General features: G+C 42.4%; 1 protein-coding gene across 12 annotated transcripts in view; it reads left to right on the top strand.

The window, feature by feature from the left end:
• Nucleotides 1-10842: 10842 nt before the first annotated feature.
• The window catches only part of glra1 (glycine receptor, alpha 1), a 116107-nt gene continuing 101841 nt past the window's right edge, over nucleotides 10843-25108 (top strand). For 3 of the 12 annotated variants that reach the window (XM_090198838.1, XM_090198836.1, XM_090198837.1), the window contains exon 1: nucleotides 11738-12696. Coding sequence is in view for 4 of the 12 variants with exons in the window: in XM_036943409.2 (XP_036799304.1) it covers nucleotides 12626-12696 (71 nt within the window). In the remaining 8 variants the exon portion in view is untranslated. Of the gene's footprint in view, nucleotides 12697-25108 lie in introns of all 12 variants that reach the window. The other 9 variants (XM_090198843.1, XM_090198840.1, XM_090198841.1 and 6 more) reach the window with 8 other exon arrangements.

The following is a 25108-nucleotide window of genomic DNA, read 5'->3' as shown; positions in this document are numbered from 1 at the left end:
ATACAACCTTACAGTGAAATGCTTACTTAAAGGCTTAAACCAATAGTGCAAAAAAACAGGTGTTAGGTGAACAATAGGTAGGTAAACAAATAAAACAACAGTAAAAAAACAGGCTATAAAAGTAGCGAGGCTATATACAGACACCGGTTAGTCAGGCTGATTGAGGTAGTGTGTACATGTAGATATGGTTAAAATGACTATGCATATATGATGAACAGAGAGTAGCAGTAGCGTAAAAGAGAGATTGGCGGGTGGTGGGTGGGGCACAATGCAGATAGCCTGGTTAGACAATGTGCGGGAGCACTGGTTGTTCTTCCTAATTGAGGTAGTATGTATATGAATGTATAGTTAAAGTGACTATGCATATATGATAAACAGAGAGTAGCAGCAGCGTAAAAAATAAATGTTGGGGGAGGCACACAATGCAAATAGTCCGGGTAGCCATTTGGTTACCTGTTCAGGAGTCTTATGGCTTGGGGGTAAAAACTGTTGAGAAGCCTTTTTGTCCTAGACTTAGCCCTCCGGTACCGCTTGCCATGCGGTAGTAGAGAGAACGGTTTATGACTGGGGTGGCTGGGGTCTTTGACAATTTTTAGTGCCTTCCTCTGACACCGCCTGGTGTAGAGGGAAATAGGCTTTGTCATACCCTCTTCACGGCTGTCTTGGTGTGTTTGGACCATTCTAGTTTGTTGTTGATGTGGACACCAAGGAACTTGAAGCTCTCAACCTGCTCCAATACAGCCCCGTCGATGAGAATGGGGGCGTGCTCGGTCCTCCTTTTTCTGTAGTCCACAATCATCTCCTTAGTCTTGGTTACATTGAGGGATGGGTTGTTATTCTGGCACCACACGGCCAGGTCTCTGACCTCCTCCCTATAACCTATCTCGTCGTTGCCGGTGATCAAGCCTACCACTGTTGTGTCGTCTGCAAACTTAATGATGGTGTTGGAGTTGTGCCTGGCCATGCAGTCGTGGGTGAACAGGGAGTATAGGAGGGGACTGAGCACTCACCCCTGGGGAGCTCCAGTGTTGAGGATCAGCGTGGCAAATGTGTTGCTACCTACCCTCACCACCTGGGGGCAGCCCGTCAGGAAATCCAGGATCCAGTTGCAGAGGGAGGTGTTTAGTCCCATGATCCTTAGCTTAGTGATGAGCTTTGAGGGTACTATGGTGTTGAACGCTGAGCTGTAGTCAATGAATAGCATTCTCACATAAGTGTTCCTTTTGTCCAGGTGGGAAAGGGCAGTGTGGAGTGCAATAGAGATTGCATCATCTGTGGATCTGTTTGGGCGGTATGCAAATTGGAGTGGGTCTAGGGTTTCTGGGATAATGGTGTTGATGTGAGCCATTACCAACCTTTCAAAGCACTTCATGGCTACAGACGTGAGTGCTACGCGTCTGTAGTCATTTGGGCAGGTTGCCTTTGTGATCTTGGGCACAGGGACTATGGTGGTCTGCTTGAAACATGTTGGTATTACAGACTCAATTAGTGACATGTTGAAAATGTCAGTGAAGACACCTGCCAGTTGGTCAGCACATGCCCGGAGCACATGTCCTGGTAATCTGTCTGGCCTCGCAGCCTTGTGTATGTTGACCTGTTTAAAGGTCTTACTCACGTCGGCTATGGAGAGCGTGACTACACAGTCGTCCGGGAACAGCTGATACTCTCATGCATGCCTCAGTGTTGCTTGCCTCGAAGCGATCATAGAAGTGATTTAGCTCGTCTGGTAGGCTCGTGTCACTGGACAGCTCGCGGCTGTGCTTCCCTTTGTAGTCTGTAATAGTTTGCAAGCCCTGCCACATAAGACGAGCGTCGGAGCCGATGTAGTATGATTCAATCTTAGCCCTGTATTGACGCTTTGCCTGTTTGATGGTTCGTCGCAGGTCATAGCAGGATTTCTTGTAAGTTTCTGGGTTAGAATCCCGCACATTGAAAGCGGCAGCTCCTCCCTTTAGCTCAGTGCGTATGTTGCCTGTAATCCATGGCTTCTGGTTGGGGTATGTACGTACAGTCACTGTGGGGACGACGTCCTCGATGCACTTATTGATAAAGCCAGTGACTGATGTGGTGTGCTCCTCAATGCCATCAGAAGAATCCCGGAACATGTTCCAGTCTGTGATAGAAAAACAGTCCTGTAGTTTAGCATCTGCTTCTTCTGACCACTTTTGTATAGACCGAGTCACTGGATGCTTCCTTTTTTAATTTTAGCTTGTAAGTAGGAATCAGGCGGATAGAGTTGTGGTGGGATTTACCAATTAGAGGTTGAGGGAGAGCTTTGTACGCATCTCTGTGTGTGGAGTAAAGGTGATCTAGATTTTTTTCCCCTCTGGTTGAACATTTAACATGTGGATGGAAATTTGGTAGAACTGATTTGTTTCCCTGCATTAAAGTCTCCGGCCACTAGGAGCGCCGCCTCTGGGTGAGTGGTTTCCTGTTTGCTTATTTCCTTATACAGCTGACTGAGTGCGGTCTTAGTGCCAGCATCTGTCTGTGGAGGTAAATAAACAGCCACGAAAAGTATAGCTGAAACCTCTATAGGCAAGTAGTGTGGCCTGCAATTTATCACAATATACTCTACTTCAGGCGAGCAAAATCTAGAGACTTCCCTAGATTTCGTGCACCAGCTGTTGTTTACAAATATGCACAGGCCCCGCCCCCCCAGGCTTTGTCTAATCCGAGGTGAGTGATCTTTGTCCTGATATCCAGAAGATCTTTGTCTAATCCGAGGTGAGTGATCTTTGTCCTGATATCCAGAAGATCTTTGTCTAATCCTAGGTGAGTGATCTTTGTCCTGCTCTTTTTTTGCCATAAAATACGGTTGCAGAAACATTATGTACAAATAAGTTACAAATAAAGTGAACCAAAATAAACACATAATAGCACAATTGGATAGGCGCCCGTAAAACTGCTGCCATTTCTTCCGGCACCATGTCATGTCTTTGTCATTTGTCATGAGTCTTGTTTATAGTAACCAAACACACACACACACACACACAGACACGGACACACACACATGCACACAGACGCGCACACACACACACACACACACACACACACACACACACACACACACACACACACACACACACACACACACACACACACACACACACACACACACACACACACACACACACACACACACACTGTCTTAACTTTATATGCATACCCCATGGGCCCATGTATGTTGATCATTGATCATGATTTCCTGTTGACCTCTCAATAACTCAACATACAGGCTCTCTCTCTCTCCTTCCTGGTTGACCTCTCAATAACTAAACATACAGGCTCTCCTTCTCCTTCCTGGTTGACCTCTCAATAACTCAACATATAGGCTCTCTGTCTCCTTCCTGTTGACCTCTCAATAACTCAACATACAGGCTCTCCTTCTCCTTCCTGTTGACCTCTCAATAACTCAACATATAGGCTCTCTGTCTCCTTCCTGTTGACCTCTCAATAACTCAACATACAGGCTCTCTCTCCTTCCTGGTTGACCTCTCAATAATTAAACATACAGGCTCTCCCTCTCGTTCCTGGTTGACCTCTCAATAACTCAACATATAGGCTCTCTGTCTCCTTCCTGGTTGACCTAACAATAACTCAACATACAGGCCCTCTCCTTCTCCTTCCTGTTGACCTCTCAATAACTCAACATATAGGCTCTCTCTCTCCTTCCTGGTTGACCTAACAATAACTCAACATACAGGCTCTCTCTCTCCTTCCTGGTTGACCTCTCAATAACTCAACATACAGGCTCTCTCTCTCCTTCCTTGTTGACCTCTCAATAACTCAACATACAGGCTCCCTCTCTCCTTCCATGAGCACACAATTACGTCGAGTGACAAGTTCATTTTTCTCCTGCTGAATAGATTGAGTCATTGATTTTAATCTTGGAGCCGTATGGCGGTTTTGATTAATGAAATGAAAGGACCTTTTCCCAAAGCACTACAGAGAATATGTTGCCTGTTTACTCTACTTCTACCACTGTGATAATCTTCTGACACTTACAGTGCAATGTACAACTGAGCTCAGAAACGGACAAGGGGAAATCTTTGGGGTCCATTGCTGAAAACAGGTAACCTTGACCTTGGGGTTATTGATGATATTGATGGTATTGATGGTTCATAATAATAGATTTTAATATGGTAATATATTTAAATGTAGCAGGAGCTCAATGTGTATATGAAGGACTCTCACACCTTGTACCTGTAGTAAAGAAAGCCTTGACTACACTTCTACAATAGAAATGGACTCCCAGGTTAAAATGTATTTGACATTGTGACCAGTGATGTCTTACCAAACGCAGAGCTAATGCCTATAATAGTATGTCCCCAAGGACAATCGCTGCTGATGCAGGGACAAAGAGACCGCTCCTCTATGGCTGTAGAGACCAGGTTGTAGCCCTACAATTTATCAGTCTGGCTAAATTAGGGAGATTGCTAAATGTGGTCCCTTGTGCGAATGTGAAGAAATGTGGCTTTTAATGTGATTGCCAGAGGCAGCTGTGCCATAACTCAAGGTTAAGGTTGGTTGCAGAAAGGGAATCTTTTTTTTTTTTATATGAGGGCATTTACAATGTGATGATGCCAAACATACTTTAATGAGAAGTGGGAGAAGTGCTTTGTGGTCCACCTGTAAATATGGAACAGTGGAGATGTCCTTTTTCATCAGAACTTCTGTCCTGGGGGGGCGAACAAGGATATTTTTTGTTGTTGTTCCATCCACTTACGCTTTGACATTAATGCACACAATAAAACAGAGGCAGAACATTTTAATAATGATTTTGATGACAGATCCAATCACCTTTATTCATGATAACATGACATATTTTATGGGTTAAGAACTACAGGACTCAACTGTATTAACTTCTGAGAGGTCCCATTTAAGTAGAGTATTAAACAGAATTTAGATTTGTGATAGCCCAGTGTGTGTGTGTGTGTGTGAGTGTGTGTGTGTGTGTGTGTGTGTGTGTGTGTGTGTGTGTGTGTGTGTGTGTGTGTGTGTGTGTAATTATCAAGCTACAGAAAGGGGTATCCAATGTGTTCCTTATCCCAGAGGTACCCTTCCTCCCAGACACAGGTGTGCCCATAAAGCGTGACAGATCAATTTCAGATAGCATCCCGTGTCTCCCTCTCTCACAGACAATAGTCTCGCATGACCTGATCTGTTGTTCATTTCAAAAGATAAATAGATTAGCTGTTAACATTTAAAAAATGTTATGAATGAGGATGTTTGTGTTATTGCTACATAGCCTTTATAAGAAGACTATATAGCAATAACTAATCACAGCATTCTCTGTATAGCTAGACTGTGTCTATCCCAAATTACACCCTATTCCCTACAGTATATAGTGAGTGACCAGAGTAGTGCACTATATAGGGAATAGCTTGCCATTTGGGACTGCCTTATTAAGGGAAGAAGCTGAGGAACAACAAGAGATGAATAGGAGGAGGAATACTGAATGGTAAATATCTGGGTAAATAGAATGTATGATGAATTATATGTTCTATTCTATTAGGTAGTAAATGTCGGTATACTTAAAATAATCTATGATTAATTATATTTTCTATTCTATAGGGTGGTAAGCTTGAGCTCTTTCCATGACGTAGGCTGACCAGGTGAATCCAGGTGAAAGCTATGCTTCAATGGTGTTAAATCCACTTCAATCTGTGTAGATGAAGGGGAGGAGACGGGTTAAAGAAGGATTCTTAAGCATTGAGACAATTGAGACATGGATTGTATATCAGGTATGAAGGGAAGACCCAGATGCAGACCCAAATCGAATAAACAATAGTTTAATGTTCCAACAGGGGCAGACAGGTCAAGACAGGCAGAGGTCAGTAAACCAGAGGTGGGGCAACGGTACAGGTCAGCAGGCAGGCTCAGGGTCAGGGGCAGGCAGTGGTCAGGCAGGTGGGCTCAGAGTCAGGACAGGCAAGGCAAATACACAGGGGATAATGGGGAAGATGGGTGACACATGGAGGAGGGTGGAGACAATCACAGAGACAGGTGAAACAGATCAGGGTGTGACAATGTGTATGTGTGCCATTCAGAGGGTGAATTGCCAAGACAAATCATTTAAGTGCCTTTGAAAGGGGCATGGTAGTAGGTGCCAGGCAAACCGGTTTGTGTCAAGAACTGGAACGCTGTTGGGTTTTTCACGCTCAACAGTTTTCCGTGTGTATCAAGAATGGTCCACCAGCCAAAAGACATTCAGAAAAAAGTTGGACAGGAGCGGGGGGGTATTAGGAAGGTGTTCTTAATTTTTTGTCCACTCATTAAAACATAACAGATTAAACACATTTTGGCCAAGGAAGGACTGCCTTTTCAAAGTGCCCTTTGATATTTTAGGTATAAACTGTGCAACAATATTGTTTTTTAAAAGCCTGTTATAAATATATTAATATAGAGAACATGGAGAACTCAATAAATAAGAAAAAATCAGAATAGCCGCACCGCAAGCGGTACCAGAGCGGCAAGTCTAGGACCAGAAGGCTCCTACCCCCAACAGCTTCTACCCTCAAGCCATAAGACTGCTGAACAATTAATAAAATGGCCACCCAGACTACTCACATTGACACGCCCCTCCCTTTGTTTTTACACTACTGCTACTCGCTGTTTATTATCTAAGCATAGTCACTTTACCCCTACCTACATGAACAAAATAACTTAACCTGTACCCCTGCACATTGACTCGGTACACCCTGTATATAGCCTTGTTATTTTCATTGTGTTACTTTTTATTGACTATTTTTACATTATTTAGTAAATATTTTCTTAAATCTTCATTGAACTGAATTGTTGGTTTAAGGGCTTGTAAATAAGCATTTCACTGTAAGGTCTACTACACCTGTTGTATTCGGAGCATGTGACAAATAAAATGTAATTTGACATCCCTCCGTCAACCCTGTGTCACTTTTACAAAGATTTTAACCCACTTAATCCAAACGTTTTTCAAAACAGTTTTCACCATCGTAAAGCCCTAGTTATTTTGTTACTTTGACAAAGTCATTTCTAAAGATTATTATTTAATCCATGTGATTAGTGATTAAGGTACGTCTGTACCTCCTCTAAAGGTCAACCCTGTTACATAAATTGAACTCTGATATGGTGAAACGTTCCTTTGTAAATATTTTTTTTAATAAGAAATATTGAATATCTAATAGTCAAATCATAGAGTATATCAAGGCACAAGGCGAGACCCAGATGCAGACACAGGAGGCAGATGGTTGGAGTCTTACAATGTTTATTAATCCAAAGGGATAGGGAAGAGAATGGTCGTGGACAAAGAGGTCAAAACCAGATCAGAGTCCAGGAGGTACAGAGTGGCAGACAGGCTCGGGGTCAAGGCAGGCAGAATGATCAGGCAGGCGGGTACAGAGTCCAGAAACAGGCAAGGGTCAAAACCGGGAGGACTAGAAAAAGGAGAATAGCAAAAAGCAGAACGGGAAAATCGCTGGTTGACTTGGAAACATACAAGACGAACTGGCACAGAGACACAGGAAACACAGGGATAAATACACTGGTACAGAGAGACAGGAAACACAGGGATAAATACACTGGTACAGAGAGACAGGAAACACAGGGATAAATACACTGGTACAGAGAGACAGGAAACACAGGGATAAATACACTGGCCCAGAGAGACAGGAAACACAGGGATAAATACACTGGTACAGAGAGACAGGAAACACAGGGATAAATACACTGGTACAGAGAGACAGGAAACACAGGGATAAATACACTGGTACAGAGAGACAGGAAACACAGGGATAAATACACTGGCCCAGAGAGACAGGAAACACAGGGATAAATACACTGGTACAGAGAGACAGGACACACAGGGATAAATACACTGGTACAGAGAGACAGGAAACACAGGGATAAATACACTGGTACAGAGAGACAGGAAACACAGGGATAAATACACTGGTACAGAGAGACAGGAAACACAGGGATAAATACACTGGCCCAGAGAGACAGGAAACACAGGGATAAATACACTGGTACAGAGAGACAGGAAACACAGGGATAAATACACTGGTACAGAGAGACAGGAAACACAGGGATAAATACACTGGCCCAGAGAGACAGGAAACACAGGGATAAATACACTGGTACAGAGAGACAGGAAACACAGGGATAAATACACTGGTACAGAGAGACAGGAAACACAGGGATAAATACACTGGTACAGAGAGACAGGAAACACAGGGATAAATACACTGGCCCAGAGAGACAGGAAACACAGGGATAAATACACTGGTACAGAGAGACAGGAAACACAGGGATAAATACACTGGTACAGAGAGACAGGAAACACAGGGATAAATACACTGGTACAGAGAGACAGGAAACACAGGGATAAATACACTGGTACAGAGAGACAGGAAACACAGGGATAAATACACTGGTACAGAGAGACAGGAAACACAGGGATAAATACACTGGTACAGAGAGACAGGAAACACAGGGATAAATACACTGGCCCAGAGAGACAGGAAACACAGGGATAAATACACTGGCCCAGAGAGACAGGAAACACAGGGATAAATACACTGGCCCAGAGAGACAGGAAACACAGGGATAAATACACTGGCCCAGAGAGACAGGAAACACAGGGATAAATACACTGGCCCAGAGAGACAGGAAACACAGGGATAAATACACTGGTACAGAGAGACAGGAAACACAGGGATAAATACACTGGCCCAGAGAGACAGGAAACACAGGGATAAATACACTGGCCCAGAGAGACAGGAAACACAGGGATAAATACACTGGCCCAGAGAGACAGGAAACACAGGGATAAATACACTGGTACAGAGAGACAGGAAACACAGGGATAAGTACACTGGGGAAAATAAGCGACACCTGGAGGGGGTGGAGACAATAACGAGGACAGGTGAAACAGATCAGGGTGTGACCGAGTAAACGCTGGTTCTACTCTTTTTGGCCATTTTCTGGTATTTTGTGGTGGAGAATAACAAGTCAACCCTGTTACACATAGATAGACAGGCTAGAATAACAAGTCATCCCTGTTACCCATAGATAGACAGTCTAGAATAACAAGTCAACCCTGTATTACCAATAGACAGACAGGCTAGAATAACAAGTCAACCCTGTTACCCATAGATAGACAGGCTAGAATAACAAGTCAACCCTGTTACCCATAGACAGACAGGCTAGAATAACAAGTCAACCCTGTTACCCATAGATAGACAGGCTAGAAAAACACATCAACCCTGTTACCCATAGACAGACAGGCTAGAATAACAAGTCAACCCTGTTACCCATAGACAGACAGGCTAGAATAACAAGTCAACCCTGTTACCCATAGATAGACAGGCTAGAATAACAAGTCATCCCTGTTACCCATAGATAGACAGTCTAGAATAACAAGTCAACCCTGTATTACCAATAGACAGACAGGCTAGAATAACAAGTCAACCCTGTTACCCATAGATAGACAGGCTAGAATAACAAGTCAACCCTGTTACCCATAGACAGACAGGCTAGAATAACAAGTCAACCCTGTTACCCATAGATAGACAGGCTAGAAAAACACATCAACCCTGTTACCCATAGACAGACAGGCTAGAATAACAAGTCAACCCTGTTACCCATAGATAGACAGGCTAGAATAACAAGTCAACCCTGTTACCCATAGATAGACACGCTAGAATAACAAGTCAACCCTGTTACCCATAGATAGACAGGCTAGAATAACAAGTCAACCCTGTTACCCATAGATAGACAGGCTAGAATAACAAGTCAACCCTGTTACCCATAGATAGACAGGCTAGAATAACAAGTCAACCCTGTTACCCATAGATAGACAGGCTAGAATAACAAGTCAACCCTGTTACCCATAGATAGACAGGCTAGAATAACAAGTCAACCCTGTTACCCATAGATAGACAGGCTAGAATAACAAGTCAACCCTGTTACCCATAGACAGACAGGCTAGAATAACAAGTCAACCCTGTTACCCATAGATAGACAGGCTAGAATAACAAGTCAACCCTGTTACCCATAGATAGACAGGATAGAAATGTTTTAATCATTTTCTATTTTTTTTGTGAAGCTTGCATTCAATTACCGCTCCCTGTTGCACACACCCCTGTCACAAGAGGATTCGTGGCTTACTAAAGAAGATTTCTTCATCCCAGTTACGGTCAACCTCTGTTACTTTATTTGGAACTCAATTGGCACATACTATATGCTTCTTGTATTCTCCAAAATGTACATAAATGTACTGTAATTTAAGCTTTAAATCTATGTTCTCCCTGCCCCATGGCATAATGTTTAGTATTGCAGGATATTAGTTTTAAAACTGCAACAACAAACCATCTTTCTGCCCCATGACAAAATGTGTAATATTGCAGGATATTTGCTTGCTATTTTTCCCAGGGCCAGTGACTTGGTTCGTCCAGCCATGCACTGCTGAAGTCACAGTTAAACTCATTGTGTGTTGTATTGTTTTGAATCTCACTCATGGTGTGTTCTGATTATGAGAGGTTTCTGATGAATTTTCTATCACAAAAGGGGTCCTGGGACCCAAAAAGTTTGAGAACCCCTGGCCTAAGAGCATGATTTAAGGGCCCCTTAATAAACACAACTAGCTTATTCAATGTCAGTGTTATGGGAAACTATGGCCAACTGTTTTCTACTTTTTCAGAGCAAGAGCTAATTATTTTTAAGCTCAGTCATTTTCTTTATGTATTTATTCTGTTAGATAACTTATTGGGTAATGATAACTAGTGCACTCAGAATGGATGCAACACATTCATTATGTAATGGCAAACTGTATTTAGGAAATGCTGGATTTTCAATCTCACAGCACTGCATTTATTTCACTTATCTCATCCAGGTAGTCGACTGAAGAGTATAAATGAAATAAATCCTTGACTCACGTTTACTATAATCTTACATCTCTATTGCGAAAAACGATTCAAACACTATCTGTCTCCTCAATAGGACAAGACGGAATCCTTTTAAATACTTGAAGACACCATATATCCAACCGTATTCCATTCGTTCTATCCCGTCCGCGTGTCACGTGATCTTTTGGTGACTGCGTTCGGAAAGAGAGCTGCAGGCATTAGAAACGGAATCACGTTTCAGTGGACAATGTGGACAGCGGTGCAGATGAAATACCGCTACTGCAGAAACAGAAAGGGAGAGAGCCTCACTTTAGATGTCTGCATGGATGCAAAACAATATTGATTATACCAAAAAGATTTAACAGAAAAAAACAAGTGGATAATAATGAACAAGATACTTTCTTTCTGCATCCTTTCTTTTTTTGCCGCCCTTGCAACGCTCACTTATCAAAAGTAACCTACATGAACAGTGAAATAAAAAGGAAAATACTTAATTCCGGCTGACCCCCCCCCCCCCCCCCCCCCCCCACAAAGGAAAATAAATACAATTACATAATAGTTGCTTAGACGGTCCAATGATAATTTTAACATGTCAACCACTGTAGACACTGGGGTGTGCAAACAGTCGACTACACTAACAAGTACATAGAAATATGATAACCTAACATTAGACAAATCATGGACTGTTCTCTATTTCCATACCAATGCGCGGGACATTAAAACTCTCCAGATGACAACCCCTCTCTCCAATCCGAGCCGTAGCCTAACTAGTTTGAGCAACATGCCGACCAATGGCAACGTCATGTGGGCGTGTGTTCAAAGGTGAGGTGCTTTTTTTGAGTTTAGTAAATGACTGCAGCAAGAAATACAGTGTTGGTCTGACGTGAGAGCGCTGAGCTATAGGAGGCAATGGAAGAAGAGGCTAATCGCATCCCGATTTCACTACATTTGACATTATTACGAGGAATCTAAATGCAAGAAGACGAAACCGAGTTGTGAGTCCCGAACTTGACCGGACAATGGAAGTAGCTCTCTGCAGCAGTTACATCTCACCCATGGGAGTCAACTACCGAGACACGGCGAGTACCTGCAGAAAAACATCAGTCAGCACCGCCGGGGTAACTACAACTACGTGTGGCTTGAAAGCAACACCTCTGATTTTGGGATGCATATAAGAGAAAGCGTTAAGAAAAAAACACTGACTACGTATGTATATATTTCGTGTAACAACTGTGCAATTCCGCTACTGATCTAGACGTAAGGGGTATACAACCACGTAGTAAAACCTCTTCTAAAATTGAGACATTCATTAAGACGCAGAGCACATGCATTGCCACATTTATCACTGAAGGAGGCATGTTGAAATTGACAAATTCCCCTTGTAACAAAATCCAAATGGATCGCATAGAATAAACGTCGGAAATATCTGTGATATCGTAGCCTAACGTGCTGTACCCTCAAAGCAACAATAACCTGGGCTGAGTAAAATTCCGCAAACCGCGTTTGCCGCTGTCCGTTGTCCTGAAAAAGTACTCATTATTTGGGTTATCCGAATCAATGACGGCGGTCTAAGGAAGAGGGTTTCATGGCCTGGCCGGTTATGAACATATTGTGGTTTTCTTGTGACTCTGGAATCTGAAAAAAAAAAACAACAGAAGAATTGTTCACCTTGGAGGTCCGAAATCATTAAAGAAATTGGAATTCTACTATTGGTACTCCTGGAGCTGTAGGTAGCCCGAATGAGACCGGCAAAAATGTTCCGAATAAACGCTCTCGGGATCTATTTGTGGGAAACAATAGTATTTTTCAGGTAAGGAACATTATTTATTGACTTTAATGTGTTAATTACCATTTTATTGTTCTCATGTGGGCTGCAGTGGGGTCAGAATATGTCCTAACATAGCTTAACATGTGTTGACAAAAGTCTGAATGGAAATAAATCAACGCAGCCAGTTGATTAGGTTTAATCACACGATTGTCAAAAGTTGCGTTGGCTTTATTATATATTTATGTAGGCCTAATCATTCCTCTATTGTGAGTGAGTTGCATTAAGTCACACACTACATTGAATTAAGATGTGTGTGAGAGAGACAGCGAGAGCTAATAGCGAACACTAGTGGTCATCAAACGCTAAACGACGTATTCTCTGATGAGGCATATGTTATCAACAGGCAAGTCAGAGTAAAGGAACTGAGTACACGCTCTCACACACACATCAGGGAAGTTTTGTTGTTGTTGGTGTGTGGGCCTATCCATCACCTACTCACTGAGAAGAGAGATAGATGTCGTGTGTCTGTCTTAATTTCTCTCATGGGGCCAGCGCACTATATGTAAAAGTCTTAGTCTCTATTCAACTATTGTGAATGAAATGGAAAAAATCATGTTATTTTAAGACTTGTATATTTAACAGGATATAAACTGTAACTATGCTGGATGATGACTGTTTTGTTTTCTCCCAGTAACCACACAGTATATCCACCCTGACCAGTAGGAATATTCTAGTTTTGACATGAATGTCTTTGTATGAATTTATCGACTACTATCAAGCTCGTGATCCTCATACACAAAGTGTATTAGTCTCTGTAAATGTGAACAGGGATATCTCCAATGTTCACATTGGAGGGGAGGCAGGTATTCTGTTCAGAGAACAGCTTCTCTCCCATTGGCCCAAACATGGCTCTTTGTCTTTGTTATGCATTGCATGCCTAATCAACATTACATTCTGCATTCTAGAATCAAATGAATCATCAGAGTTATTTTTTAGATGACTTTACATTCTATATTCTATTCTATAGTCCATTGGATTCCATGTACATTCCTTGCAGACAGACAGGGTTTATTTAGCATTCTGGCCAGCGTGTTTAGCTAATGAAGTAGAATCAGGATTTTGCAGCCTCAGCTCCTACTGCTGAACTCTGCAGTTCTGCTTAATTGATATCTCTTTCCCAGTCTCAACCTAGACCCCCAGACCTCATTTCAAATGCAGACTTATTACCAAGAATTGATTACTTTGTCAATGTCAAAACAGCCTGATGAATGCGCATTTTATACATGGACTGTATATACAAACATCTATTTCCGTATAAATTACACATTTCTTTCCGTTAGTGTTCGTTTTTGGCCCATGTGGAAGGTTGCATGCTTGTTTAACGAATGACTATCAGATAAAGTATGCATTTGACACAGTAAGTGAAAACATTGAATTATCTAATTATAGCCTATGTCAGTCTATGTTCATTTGCAAAACATCTGGGAATACTAGTGTTCCGTTCCATCAAAATGAATGACAGGGTAATATTCACTACCAGTTGACCACCAACCATGAAAACCGTGGGAGGAAATTGAGCATTTCAAGCATTCAAAACACATTCTATAACACAGTATATTACACACTATGCACGGTTTATTAAACAGCATATACACCGTAGAGCCCATATGAAACAGGATATACACTGTAGAGCCCATATTAAACAGGATATACACCGTAGAGCCCATATTAAACAAGATATACACTGTAGAGCCCGTATGAAACAGGATATACACTGTAGAGCCCATATTAAACAGGATATACACCGTAGAGCCCATATTAAACAAGATATACACTGTAGAGCCCGTATGAAACAGGATATACACTGTAGAGCCCATATTAAACAGGGTATACACTGTAGAGCCCGTATTAAACAGGATATACACTGTAGAGCCCATATTAAACATGATATACACTGTAGAGCCCATATGAAACAGGATATACACTGTAGAGCCCATATGAAACAGGATATACACTGTAGAGCCCATATTAAACAGGATATACACCGTAGAGCCCATATTAAACAGGATATACACTGTAGAGCCCATATTAAACAGGATATACACTGTAGAGCCCATGTGAAACAGGATATACACTGTAGAGCCCATATTAAACAGGATATACACTGTAGAGCCCATATGAAACAGGATATACACTGTAGAGCCCATATTAAACAGGATATACACTGTAGAGCCCATGTGAAACAGGATATACACTGTAGAGCCCATATGAAACAGGATATACACTGTAGAGCCCATATGAAACAGGATATACACTGTAGAGCCCATATGAAACAGGATATACACTGTAGAGCCCATATGAAACAGGATATACACTGTAGAGCCCATATGAAACAGGATATACACTGTAGAGCCCATATGAAACAGGATATACACTGTAGAGCCCATATTAAACAGGATATACACTGTAGAGCCCATATGAAACAGGATATACACTGTAGAGCCCATATGAAACAGGATATACACTGTAGAGCCCATATGAAACAGGATATACACTGTAGAGCCCGTATTAAACAGGATATACACTGTAGAGCCCATATGAAACAGGATATACACTGTAGAGCCCATATGAAACAGGATATACACTGTAGAGCCCATATGAAACAGGATATACACTGTAGAGCCCGTATGAAACAGGATATACATTGCTTTCTGCAACGTAGCACACCAATGTGTGGAAGTGAACATGTGGCCCAAATCCACTAACAAGAATCCCAGACCATCACTGGAGAATATGTACGCAGCAAATGTGTCCACACATAGTCTCTCGTGAATAAATATTCACTGATTTAAATTACGTTAAAGGCCTTACACTACACTTAATACCTCACAATTGTGCAGAAATATGCTAGTCTCAACAGTGTAGAATGTGTGGTGGTGTGGTGTGTTTTGTTGTTTTTTATAATCTTGTATTTTATGGCCATCTTTGTCACTCTGACACCATGACACATAAATGTTAGTTGTTTTTTTATTATCTTGTATTTTATGTCCATCTTTGTCACTCTGACACCATGACACATAAATGTTAGGGACGTATTACTCTCAGTTGAATAGTGAAATCAACCAAATACATGCACGGGTTTCCATAGCAATATTGGAAATATGGAATCATCTATTTAGGCAAAAAATTTGTTGAATTGACACCTATGGATTTGTGTATCCGTAACATTGCTTTCTATTGTGAACTGGGAAATGTAAAAGCTAATCTATAATTGACTTGATGATTATTTAATGTATTCCCTCCAGTATCACCTGGTCTATAGGCTCGTGAATAGGGCTGCAAAAGGATGGGTATTTTACTGGAAACTTTCCCAGTTTACCAGTAAATTACCAACATTTTGTTTTCTTTCAAGGATTGGATATAATCTAGCACAATACATATTGTGGCCCTTTTGGGTACTTCGTATTTTCCCAGGTCTCTGTAATTATCTCTGGCCTTTATGACATCAAAAAACATTTAAATAGTGACAAAGCTATAAAACATGATCCTACTAAATATTTTAAAAATAAATGTTGTGCGGGATTAGAGTGAACACCCATTGTTGGTTAATAAGATGGTCTCAGCATGAAACATCCATTTGTTTAACACACTTTGATTTATTTTACTATGTCAGTTTGTATTTGTTGTCAATGTTTTGCTGTTAAACTCGTGATAAAAGTCAATAGTAGGAAAAGTTAGCAGAGTCAATTGATTGATTAGATGTTAAAAAAAAATGAATAATTAAGCTGTTTTCTGTTGAACCATTTTTACCTTTATTTAACTAGGCAAGACAGTTAAGAACTAACTCTTATTTACATTGACGGCCTAGGAACAGTGGGTTAACTGCCTTGTTCGGGGGGCAGAATGACAGATTTGTACCATGTCAGCTCAGGGATTGCGAACTTGCAACCTTTCGGTTACTAGTCCAACGCTCTAACCACTAGGCTACCCTGCCGCCCGTATGGTCCAGCCACTAGAAACGCATTGACAATATGGACACAGATATATACGTTTAAAAAATAATAATATATATGGATAATGTTTTGAAAAGTTATCCAAGTATAAATGACCAAAGATTGCCATAGATTGTCTGTTAATTACCAACATTTCTGAAGATTCCTGTAACTTTGGTAAACTACTGGTAGCTTTGCGACCCTTCTCATGAAACACAACCTTGAGTTGACCTCGAACAGCAGAAAGCAGTGACACTGCTTGCATTCACAGACACCAAAGCACCAGTTGTATCCAATCACCTATAGAATTAGTCCTTTAAAACCTAATTTCATCACAGATTTTTAACCCCATGTCTTCAATAAATTCTGCTGTATTTACACACACACCATGCTGTTCCACAAGCCACATCATGTTCATGGTGAAGGGGATGGCAGTCACTTGTTTTCAGGTCAGATAGGCTTTATATATTTATGGTGTGTTTATCTGGGCCTCCCGAGTGGCTTGGCGGTCTAAGCACTGCATCTCAGTGCTAGAGGTGTCATTAAAGACCCTGGTTTAATTCCAGGCTCTTATCACAACTAGCTGTGATTGGGAGTCCCATACGGTGGCGCACAATTGGCCCAGCGTCGTAGGGTTTGGCTGGGGTAGTCCGTCATTGTAAATAGGAATTTGTTCTTAACTGATTTGCCTAGTTAAATAAAGGTTAAATTTAAAAAATATATAAATGTATTGTCAGAACAGGGCGGGAAAGGTGGATATATTTAGTTATAATTATTGAAGCCTCTAATGAAGAACAATTGACTGGCGTTCTCTACGATCACTTACAATCATCAATTTTATCCAGGTTAATTTCCAAAGCTTGATGTGTGGTAATACATTATTGATCAATGTAGACAAAGACAGAGAGCACTATAAATAACATGGCTTATTATCATCAATGGTCTTACCTATCTTTCTACTCAGTCATGGATAAATAAATGGAGGAATTCATAGCTCTGCATTCACTAAAACCTTTCAAACACAGACTATGTTCTAATATCCACACAGAACACAAGTTCCAATGCATGTCCAATATGTTGTTCTATACAGCATGCTGTACTGTACTGCATGCTGACATTGTACGGAGCATGAATTCATGTCATGTTTCACTTCTTGATCTTTTTTTTTTTCTTTTTTTCCAGCTCAACACAATAACACCCCTAAAGACAAATGCATTACCTTATGCTACCCATGTTTGTCATTTGTTTTGTGTAATGTATAATATATATAGTTTAAATGATGATGATTTTGTCTTATTAACAGACATTACGTTAACAGTTTGTACAGGAGAACAGAACTGCCCATCCCTCTTATCTGTGCCAGGGACTGGGAGGGGATGAAGGCTTTGGTAGGGCTTTGATTTCTCAGACTGTTTAAAAAAAAAAAGCAAGGATAGGATCAATTAGGATTGTAGTCTTCAGAGGATTTATTAAGAGCATAAGGAGGTAAACTTAAGGCTAATGATTGGTGTTAAAGTATGCAGAGCTCAGAGACTGGGGTTGTTTGCATATTATTCTCTCTGTCGCTGGGAGTCAGCTGTTTTTTTACTGCTGCCTCAGCACCGGCCACGCGGACCAGGCCTCTCCACAGTTGGCCGTGGCCTGGCCAAGCAAGCATTGATCAGAAATAATTCAAGTAAATCTAAACTTTGATCACGCAAAACCCAGGAACAAGTCACTCGGGACGGGAGAAGCCCAGACGGAAGGAAGGAAATCATAGATGATCTTCTTGATACCCCCATGGGTGTAGAATCCTGATTCCTGTAGGTTTGAGTGGGATTGACTTTTAGGCCTATTGATTATGTGATTTAGTGTGTAAGTGGTCTATCCTACATTCATATATTATGTTTCTTAACCAAAGGGCCTCAATGATGTAAGGAGAAAGAGTGTGTTGGTCCCACATTTTCTTGGTGCAAATTCATGTGGTTTTGTGGGGGTTTAACCTCCATATATGTTGTGATTTGGTGTGATATCGATGCTACACAATCCTATTATACCAAACCCCCCAATAATGTAAGGAGAAAGAGTGTGCCGGTCCCCTAATTTCACACTGTCAAACAGATTCCTGCGTGGCCCACAGCATGGGCCCATGCTAGCTGTCTAAGGCAATTATCTCTGTAGAGGACACTGTCTAATCTCTCTATGACTAATCTGATTGTGTTGTCAGTTCGAGGGTGTTTGTTCAATACTAAATTGAAACGCTTTTTTCACAGACTTAGCGAATGGTATTGTCTATATTGCGTGAGTCCTAACAACAGTTTATTTCCAGCGCTTGATCCCTAGTACTAACCTCATGGTCACAGCCGACTATTGTGTTTAGGTGATTATGATAGGATTTCACCGTGTTGTGTGGTAATTAACTGGTATTAGAATAATCCTTGATACACGCCATTATCTGCTCAAAGCAAATTCCACTCAAAATATTCTAGAATTCTAACAGTTCTAGAATTCTAAGATTCTAATAATTCTAGGCTATACATTCTAGACTTGTCTGTCTTGGTATGGATTGATATTGATGGTTAGTATAGAAGTGTAACTCTTAGGAATGTTCCATCAATGAACCATAATGCCAGCATTGATGGAAGAGATACAGTGATTTGGCAGACTTGACAGAAACTGTTAGGTCTGCAGATAGCTTCAGGTTATCAGTTGAGCCACCAGGGTTAGAGGGTATCAGTTGGACCACCAGGGTTTCAGGGTATCAGATGGACCACCAGGGTTTCAGGGTATCAGTTGAGCCACCAGGGTATCAGGGTATCAGATGGACCACCAGGGTTTCAGGGTATCAGTTAACCCACCAGGGCTGCTTTTGGCCGTCACAATCGTCACCTATTGTTGAAAATTACAGCTGCAACACTGATAGTGTTAACAGTTATCAACACTGTCCAGCCATCAGTGTGAGTATAGAATCAACTACTTTGGCAGTGATTCGGACAACATGTTTGATGTGCCTTTCAAATGCCAAATTTCCAAAAATGACACAGCAGCAAAAACGCTAGTGAGGAACTATTGAAAATCTAGGAATGCTTCCAAAATGGCAGAGTATTCCCCACTTATACAATATAGTACACTACTGGTCAGAATCAGTGCCCTATGGGGTGCCATTGTACTATATAGGGTTCACATGCCATTTCTATGAAGCCTGATGCATGAAGCCAGTATTTAGAGAGTAGTGCTTGGCTGACCCAAGCCTCTGGGGTAGTTGGTGACTGCCCATGTGACAGTAGCAGCAGCACAGCCTGGCCAGTGACCTGGCAGTTAGGGTGGCCCACCCACACACAGACTGGTAGCAGTATGGAGAGACATGGGAGACTGCGACCTTCCTCGTTTACAGTACTTCAGTGTTCTGTGTCCATCCTCTTCTGATGGGGGCAGGTGGTTAGTATGTTAGTCTACTGATGGGGGGGGGGGGGCAGGTGGTTAGTATGTTAGTCTACTGATGGGGCAGTTGGTTAATATGTTAGTCTACTGATGGGCCAGTTGGTTAATATGTTAGTCTACTGATGGGGGGGGGCAGTTGGTTGATATGTTAGTCTACTGATGGGGCAGTTGGTTAATATGTTAGTCTACTGATGGGGCAGTTGGTTAATATGTTAGTCTACTGATGGGGGGGGGCAGTTGGTTAATATGTTAGTCTACTGATGGGGCAGGTGGTTAATATGTTAGTCTACTGATGGGGGGGGGGGGGCAGTTGGTTAATATGTTAGTCTACTGATGGGGGCAGGTGGTTAATATGTTAGTCTACTGATGGGGGGGGGGGCAGTTGGTTAATATGTTAGTCTACTGATGGGGCAGTTGGTTAATATGTTAGTCTACTGATGGGGCAGTTGGTTAATATGTTAGTCTACTGATGGGGGCAGGTGGTTAATATGTTAGTCTACTGATGGGGCAGTTGGTTAATATGTTAGTCTACTGATGGGGCAGTTGGTTAATATGTTAGTCTACTGATGGGGGGGGGCAGTTGGTTAATATGTTAGTCTACTGATGGGGGGGGCAGTTGGTTAATATGTTAGTCTACTGATGGGGCAGTTGGTTAATATGTTAGTCTACTGATGGGGGGGGGGCAGTTGGTTAATATGTTAGTCTACTGATGGGGGCAGGTGGTTAATATGTTAGTCTACTGATGGGGGCAGGTGGTTAATATTTTAGTCTACTGATGGGGGCAGTTGGTTAATATGTTAGTCTACTGATGGGGGGGGGGAGTTGGTTAATATGTTAGGCTACTGATGGGGGCAGTTGGTTAATATGTTAGTCTACTGATGGGGGGAGGCAGTTGGTTAATATGTTAGTCTACTGATGGGGGCAGGTGGTTAATATGTTAGTCTACTGATGGGGGGGGGGGGTCAGTTGGTTAATATGTTAGTCTACTGATGGGGGCAGTTGGTTAATATGTTAGTCTACTGATGGGCCAGTTGGTTAATATGTTAGTCTACTGATGGGGGGGGGCAGTTGGTTAATATGTTAGTCTACTGATGGGGGGGGGGGCAGTTGGTTAATATGTTAGTCTACTGATGGGGGCAGTTGGTTAATATGTTAGTCTACTGATGGGCCAGTTGGTTAATATGTTAGTCTACTGATGGGGGGGGGGGGGGGGGGGGGGGGGGGCAGTTGGTTAATATGTTAGTCTACTGATGGGGCAATTGGTTAATATGTTAGTCTACTGATGGGGGCAGTTGGTTAATATGTTAGTCTACTGATGGGGCAGTTGGTTAATATGTTAGTCTACTGATGGGGGCAGTTGGTTAATATGTTAGTCTACTGATGGGGGGGGGCAGTTGGTTAATATGTTAGTCTACTGATGGGGGCAGTTGGTTAATATGTTAGTCTACTGATGGGGGGGGCAGTTGGTTAATATGTTAGTCTACTGATGGGGGCAGTTGGTTAATATGTTAGTCTACTGATGGGCCAGTTGGTTAATATGTTAGTCTACTGATGGGGGGGGGGGGGGGGGGGCAGTTGGTTAATATGTTAGTCTACTGATGGGGGCAGTTGGTTAATATGTTAGTCTACTGATGGGGGGGGGGGGCAGTTGGTTAATATGTTAGTCTACTGATGGGGGGGGGCAGTTGGTTAATATGTTAGTCTACTGATGGGGGCAGTTGGTTAATATGTTAGTCTACTGATGGGGGGGGGCAGTTGGTTAATATGTTAGTCTACTGATGGGGCAGTTGGTTAATATGTTAGTCTACTGATGGGGGGGGGGCAGTTGGTTAATATGTTAGTCTACTGATGGGGGCAGGTGGTTAATATGTTAGTCTACTGATGGGGGCAGGTGGTTAATATTTTAGTCTACTGATGGGGGCAGTTGGTTAATATGTTAGTCTACTGATGGGGGGGGGGAGTTGGTTAATATGTTAGTCTACTGATGGGGGCAGTTGGTTAATATGTTAGTCTACTGATGGGGGGAGGCAGTTGGTTAATATGCTAGTCTACTGATGGGGGCAGGTGGTTAATATGTTAGTCTACTGATGGGGGGGGGGGCAGTTGGTTAATATGTTAGTCTACTGATGGGGGCAGTTGGTTAATATGTTAGTCTACTGATGGGCCAGTTGGTTAATATGTTAGTCTACTGATGGGGGGGGGGGGGGGGGGGGGGGGCAGTTGGTTAATATGTTAGTCTACTGATGGGGCAATTGGTTAATATGTTAGTCTACTGATGGGGGCAGTTGGTTAATATGTTAGTCTACTGATGGGGCAGTTGGTTAATATGTTAGTCTACTGATGGGGGCAGTTGGTTAATATGTTAGTCTACTGATGGGGGGGGGGCAGTTGGTTAATATGTTAGTCTACTGATGGGGGCAGTTGGTTAATATGTTAGTCTACTGATGGGGGGGGCAGTTGGTTAATATGTTAGTCTACTGATGGGGGCAGTTGGTTAATATGTTAGTCTACTGATGGGCCAGTTGGTTAATATGTTAGTCTACTGATGGGGGGGGGGGGGGGCAGTTGGTTAATATGTTAGTCTACTGATGGGGGCAGTTGGTTAATATGTTAGTCTACTGATGGGGGGGGGGGGGGCAGTTGGTTAATATGTTAGTCTACTGATGGGGGGGGGCAGTTGGTTAATATGTTAGTCTACTGATGGGGGCAGTTGGTTAATATGTTAGTCTACTGATGGGGGGGGGGGGGGCAGGTGGTTAATATGTTAGTCTACCAATGGGGGCAGTTGGGTAATATGTTAGTCTACTGATGGGGGGGGGCAGTTGGTTAATATGTTAGTCTACTGATGGGGGGGGGGCAGGTGGTTAATATGTTAGTCTACCAATGGGGGCAGTTGGGTAATATGTTAGTCTACTGATGGGGGCAGTTGGTTAATATGTTAGTATACTGATGGGGGGGCAGTTGGTTAATATGTTAGTCTACTGATGGGGGCAGGTGGTTAATATGTTAGTCTACTGATGGGGCAGTTGGTTAATATGTTAGTCTACTGATGGGGGGGGGCAGTTGGTTAATATGTTAGTCTACTGATGGGGCCAGTTGGTTAATATGTTAGTCTACTGATGGGGGGGGCAGTTGGTTGATATGTTAGTCTACTGATGGGGGCAGTTGGTTAATATGTTAGTCTACTGATGGGGCAGTTGGTTAATATGTTAGTCTACTGATGGGGGCAGTTGGTTAGTATGTTAGTCTACTGATGGGGGCAGTTGGTTAATATGTTAGTCTACTGATGGGGGGGGCAGTTGGTTAATATGTTAGTCTACTGATGGGGGCAGTTGGTTAATATGTTAGTCTACTGATGGGGGGGGGGAGTTGGTTAATATGTTAGTCTACTGATGGGGGCAGTTGGTTAATATGTTAGTCTACTGATGGGGGGAGGCAGTTGGTTAATATGCTAGTCTACTGATGGGGGCAGGTGGTTAATATGTTAGTCTACTGATGGGGGGGGGGCAGTTGGTTAATATGTTAGTCTACTGATGGGGGCAGTTGGTTAATATGTTAGTCTACTGATGGGCCAGTTGGTTAATATGTTAGTCTACTGATGGGGGCAGTTGGTTAATATGTTAGTCTACTGATGGGGCAGTTGGTTAATATGTTAGTCTACTGATGGGGGCAGTTGGTTAATATGTTAGTCTACTGATGGGGGGGGGCAGTTGGTTAATATGTTAGTCTACTGATGGGGGCAGTTGGTTAATATGTTAGTCTACTGATGGGGGGGGCAGTTGGTTAATATGTTAGTCTACTGATGGGGGCAGTTGGTTAATATGTTAGTCTACTGATGGGCCAGTTGGTTAATATGTTAGTCTACTGATGGGGCAATTGGTTAATATGTTAGTCTACTGATGGGGGCAGTTGGTTAATATGTTAGTCTACTGATGGGGCAGTTGGTTAATATGTTAGTCTACTAATGGGGGCAGTTGGTTAATATGTTAGTCTACTGATGGGGGGGGGCAGTTGGTTAATATGTTAGTCTACTGATGGGGGCAGTTGGTTAATATGTTAGTCTACTGATGGGGGGGGCAGTTGGTTAATATGTTAGTCTACTGATGGGGGCAGTTGGTTAATATGTTAGTCTACTGATGGGGCAGTTGGTTAATATGTTAGTCTACTGATGGGGGCAGTTGGTTAATATGTTAGTCTACTGATGGGGGGGGGGCAGTTGGTTAATATGTTAGTCTACTGATGGGGGCAGTTGGTTAATATGTTAGTCTACTGATGGGGGGGGCAGTTGGTTAATATGTTAGTCTACTGATGGGGGCAGTTGGTTAATATGTTAGTCTACTGATGGGCCAGTTGGTTAATATGTTAGTCTACTGATGGGGGGGGGGGGGGGGGGGGCAGTTGGTTAATATGTTAGTCTACTGATGGGGGCAGTTGGTTAATATGTTAGTCTACTGATGGGGGGGGGGGGGGGCAGTTGGTTAATATGTTAGTCTACTGATGGGGGGGGGGGCAGTTGGTTAATATGTTAGTCTACTGATGGGGGCAGTTGGTTAATATGTTAGTCTACTGATGGGGGCAGTTGGTTAATATGTTAGTATACTGATGGGGGGGCAGTTGGTTAATATGTTAGTCTACTGATGGGGGCAGGTGGTTAATATGTTAGTCTACTGATGGGGCAGTTGGTTAATATGTTAGTCTACTGATGGGGGGGGGCAGTTGGTTAATATGTTAGTCTACTGATGGGGCCAGTTGGTTAATATGTTAGTCTACTGATGGGGGGGGCAGTTGGTTGATATGTTAGTCTACTGATGGGGGCAGTTGGTTAATATGTTAGTCTACTGATGGGGCAGTTGGTTAATATGTTAGTCTACTGATGGGGGCAGTTGGTTAGTATGTTAGTCTACTGATGGGGGCAGTTGGTTAATATGTTAGTCTACTGATGGGGGGGGCAGTTGGTTAATATGTTAGTCTACTGATGGGGGCAGTTGGTTAATATGTTAGTCTACTGATGGGGGGGGGGAGTTGGTTAATATGTTAGTCTA

The sequence above is a fragment of the Oncorhynchus mykiss genome, chromosome 14 (assembly GCF_057628025.1).
Source record: "Oncorhynchus mykiss isolate SJ-2025 chromosome 14, ASM5762802v1, whole genome shotgun sequence".
NCBI classification, from domain to species: Eukaryota; Metazoa; Chordata; class Actinopteri; order Salmoniformes; family Salmonidae; genus Oncorhynchus; species Oncorhynchus mykiss.
This window is presented reverse-complemented; position numbering and strand designations above follow the sequence as displayed.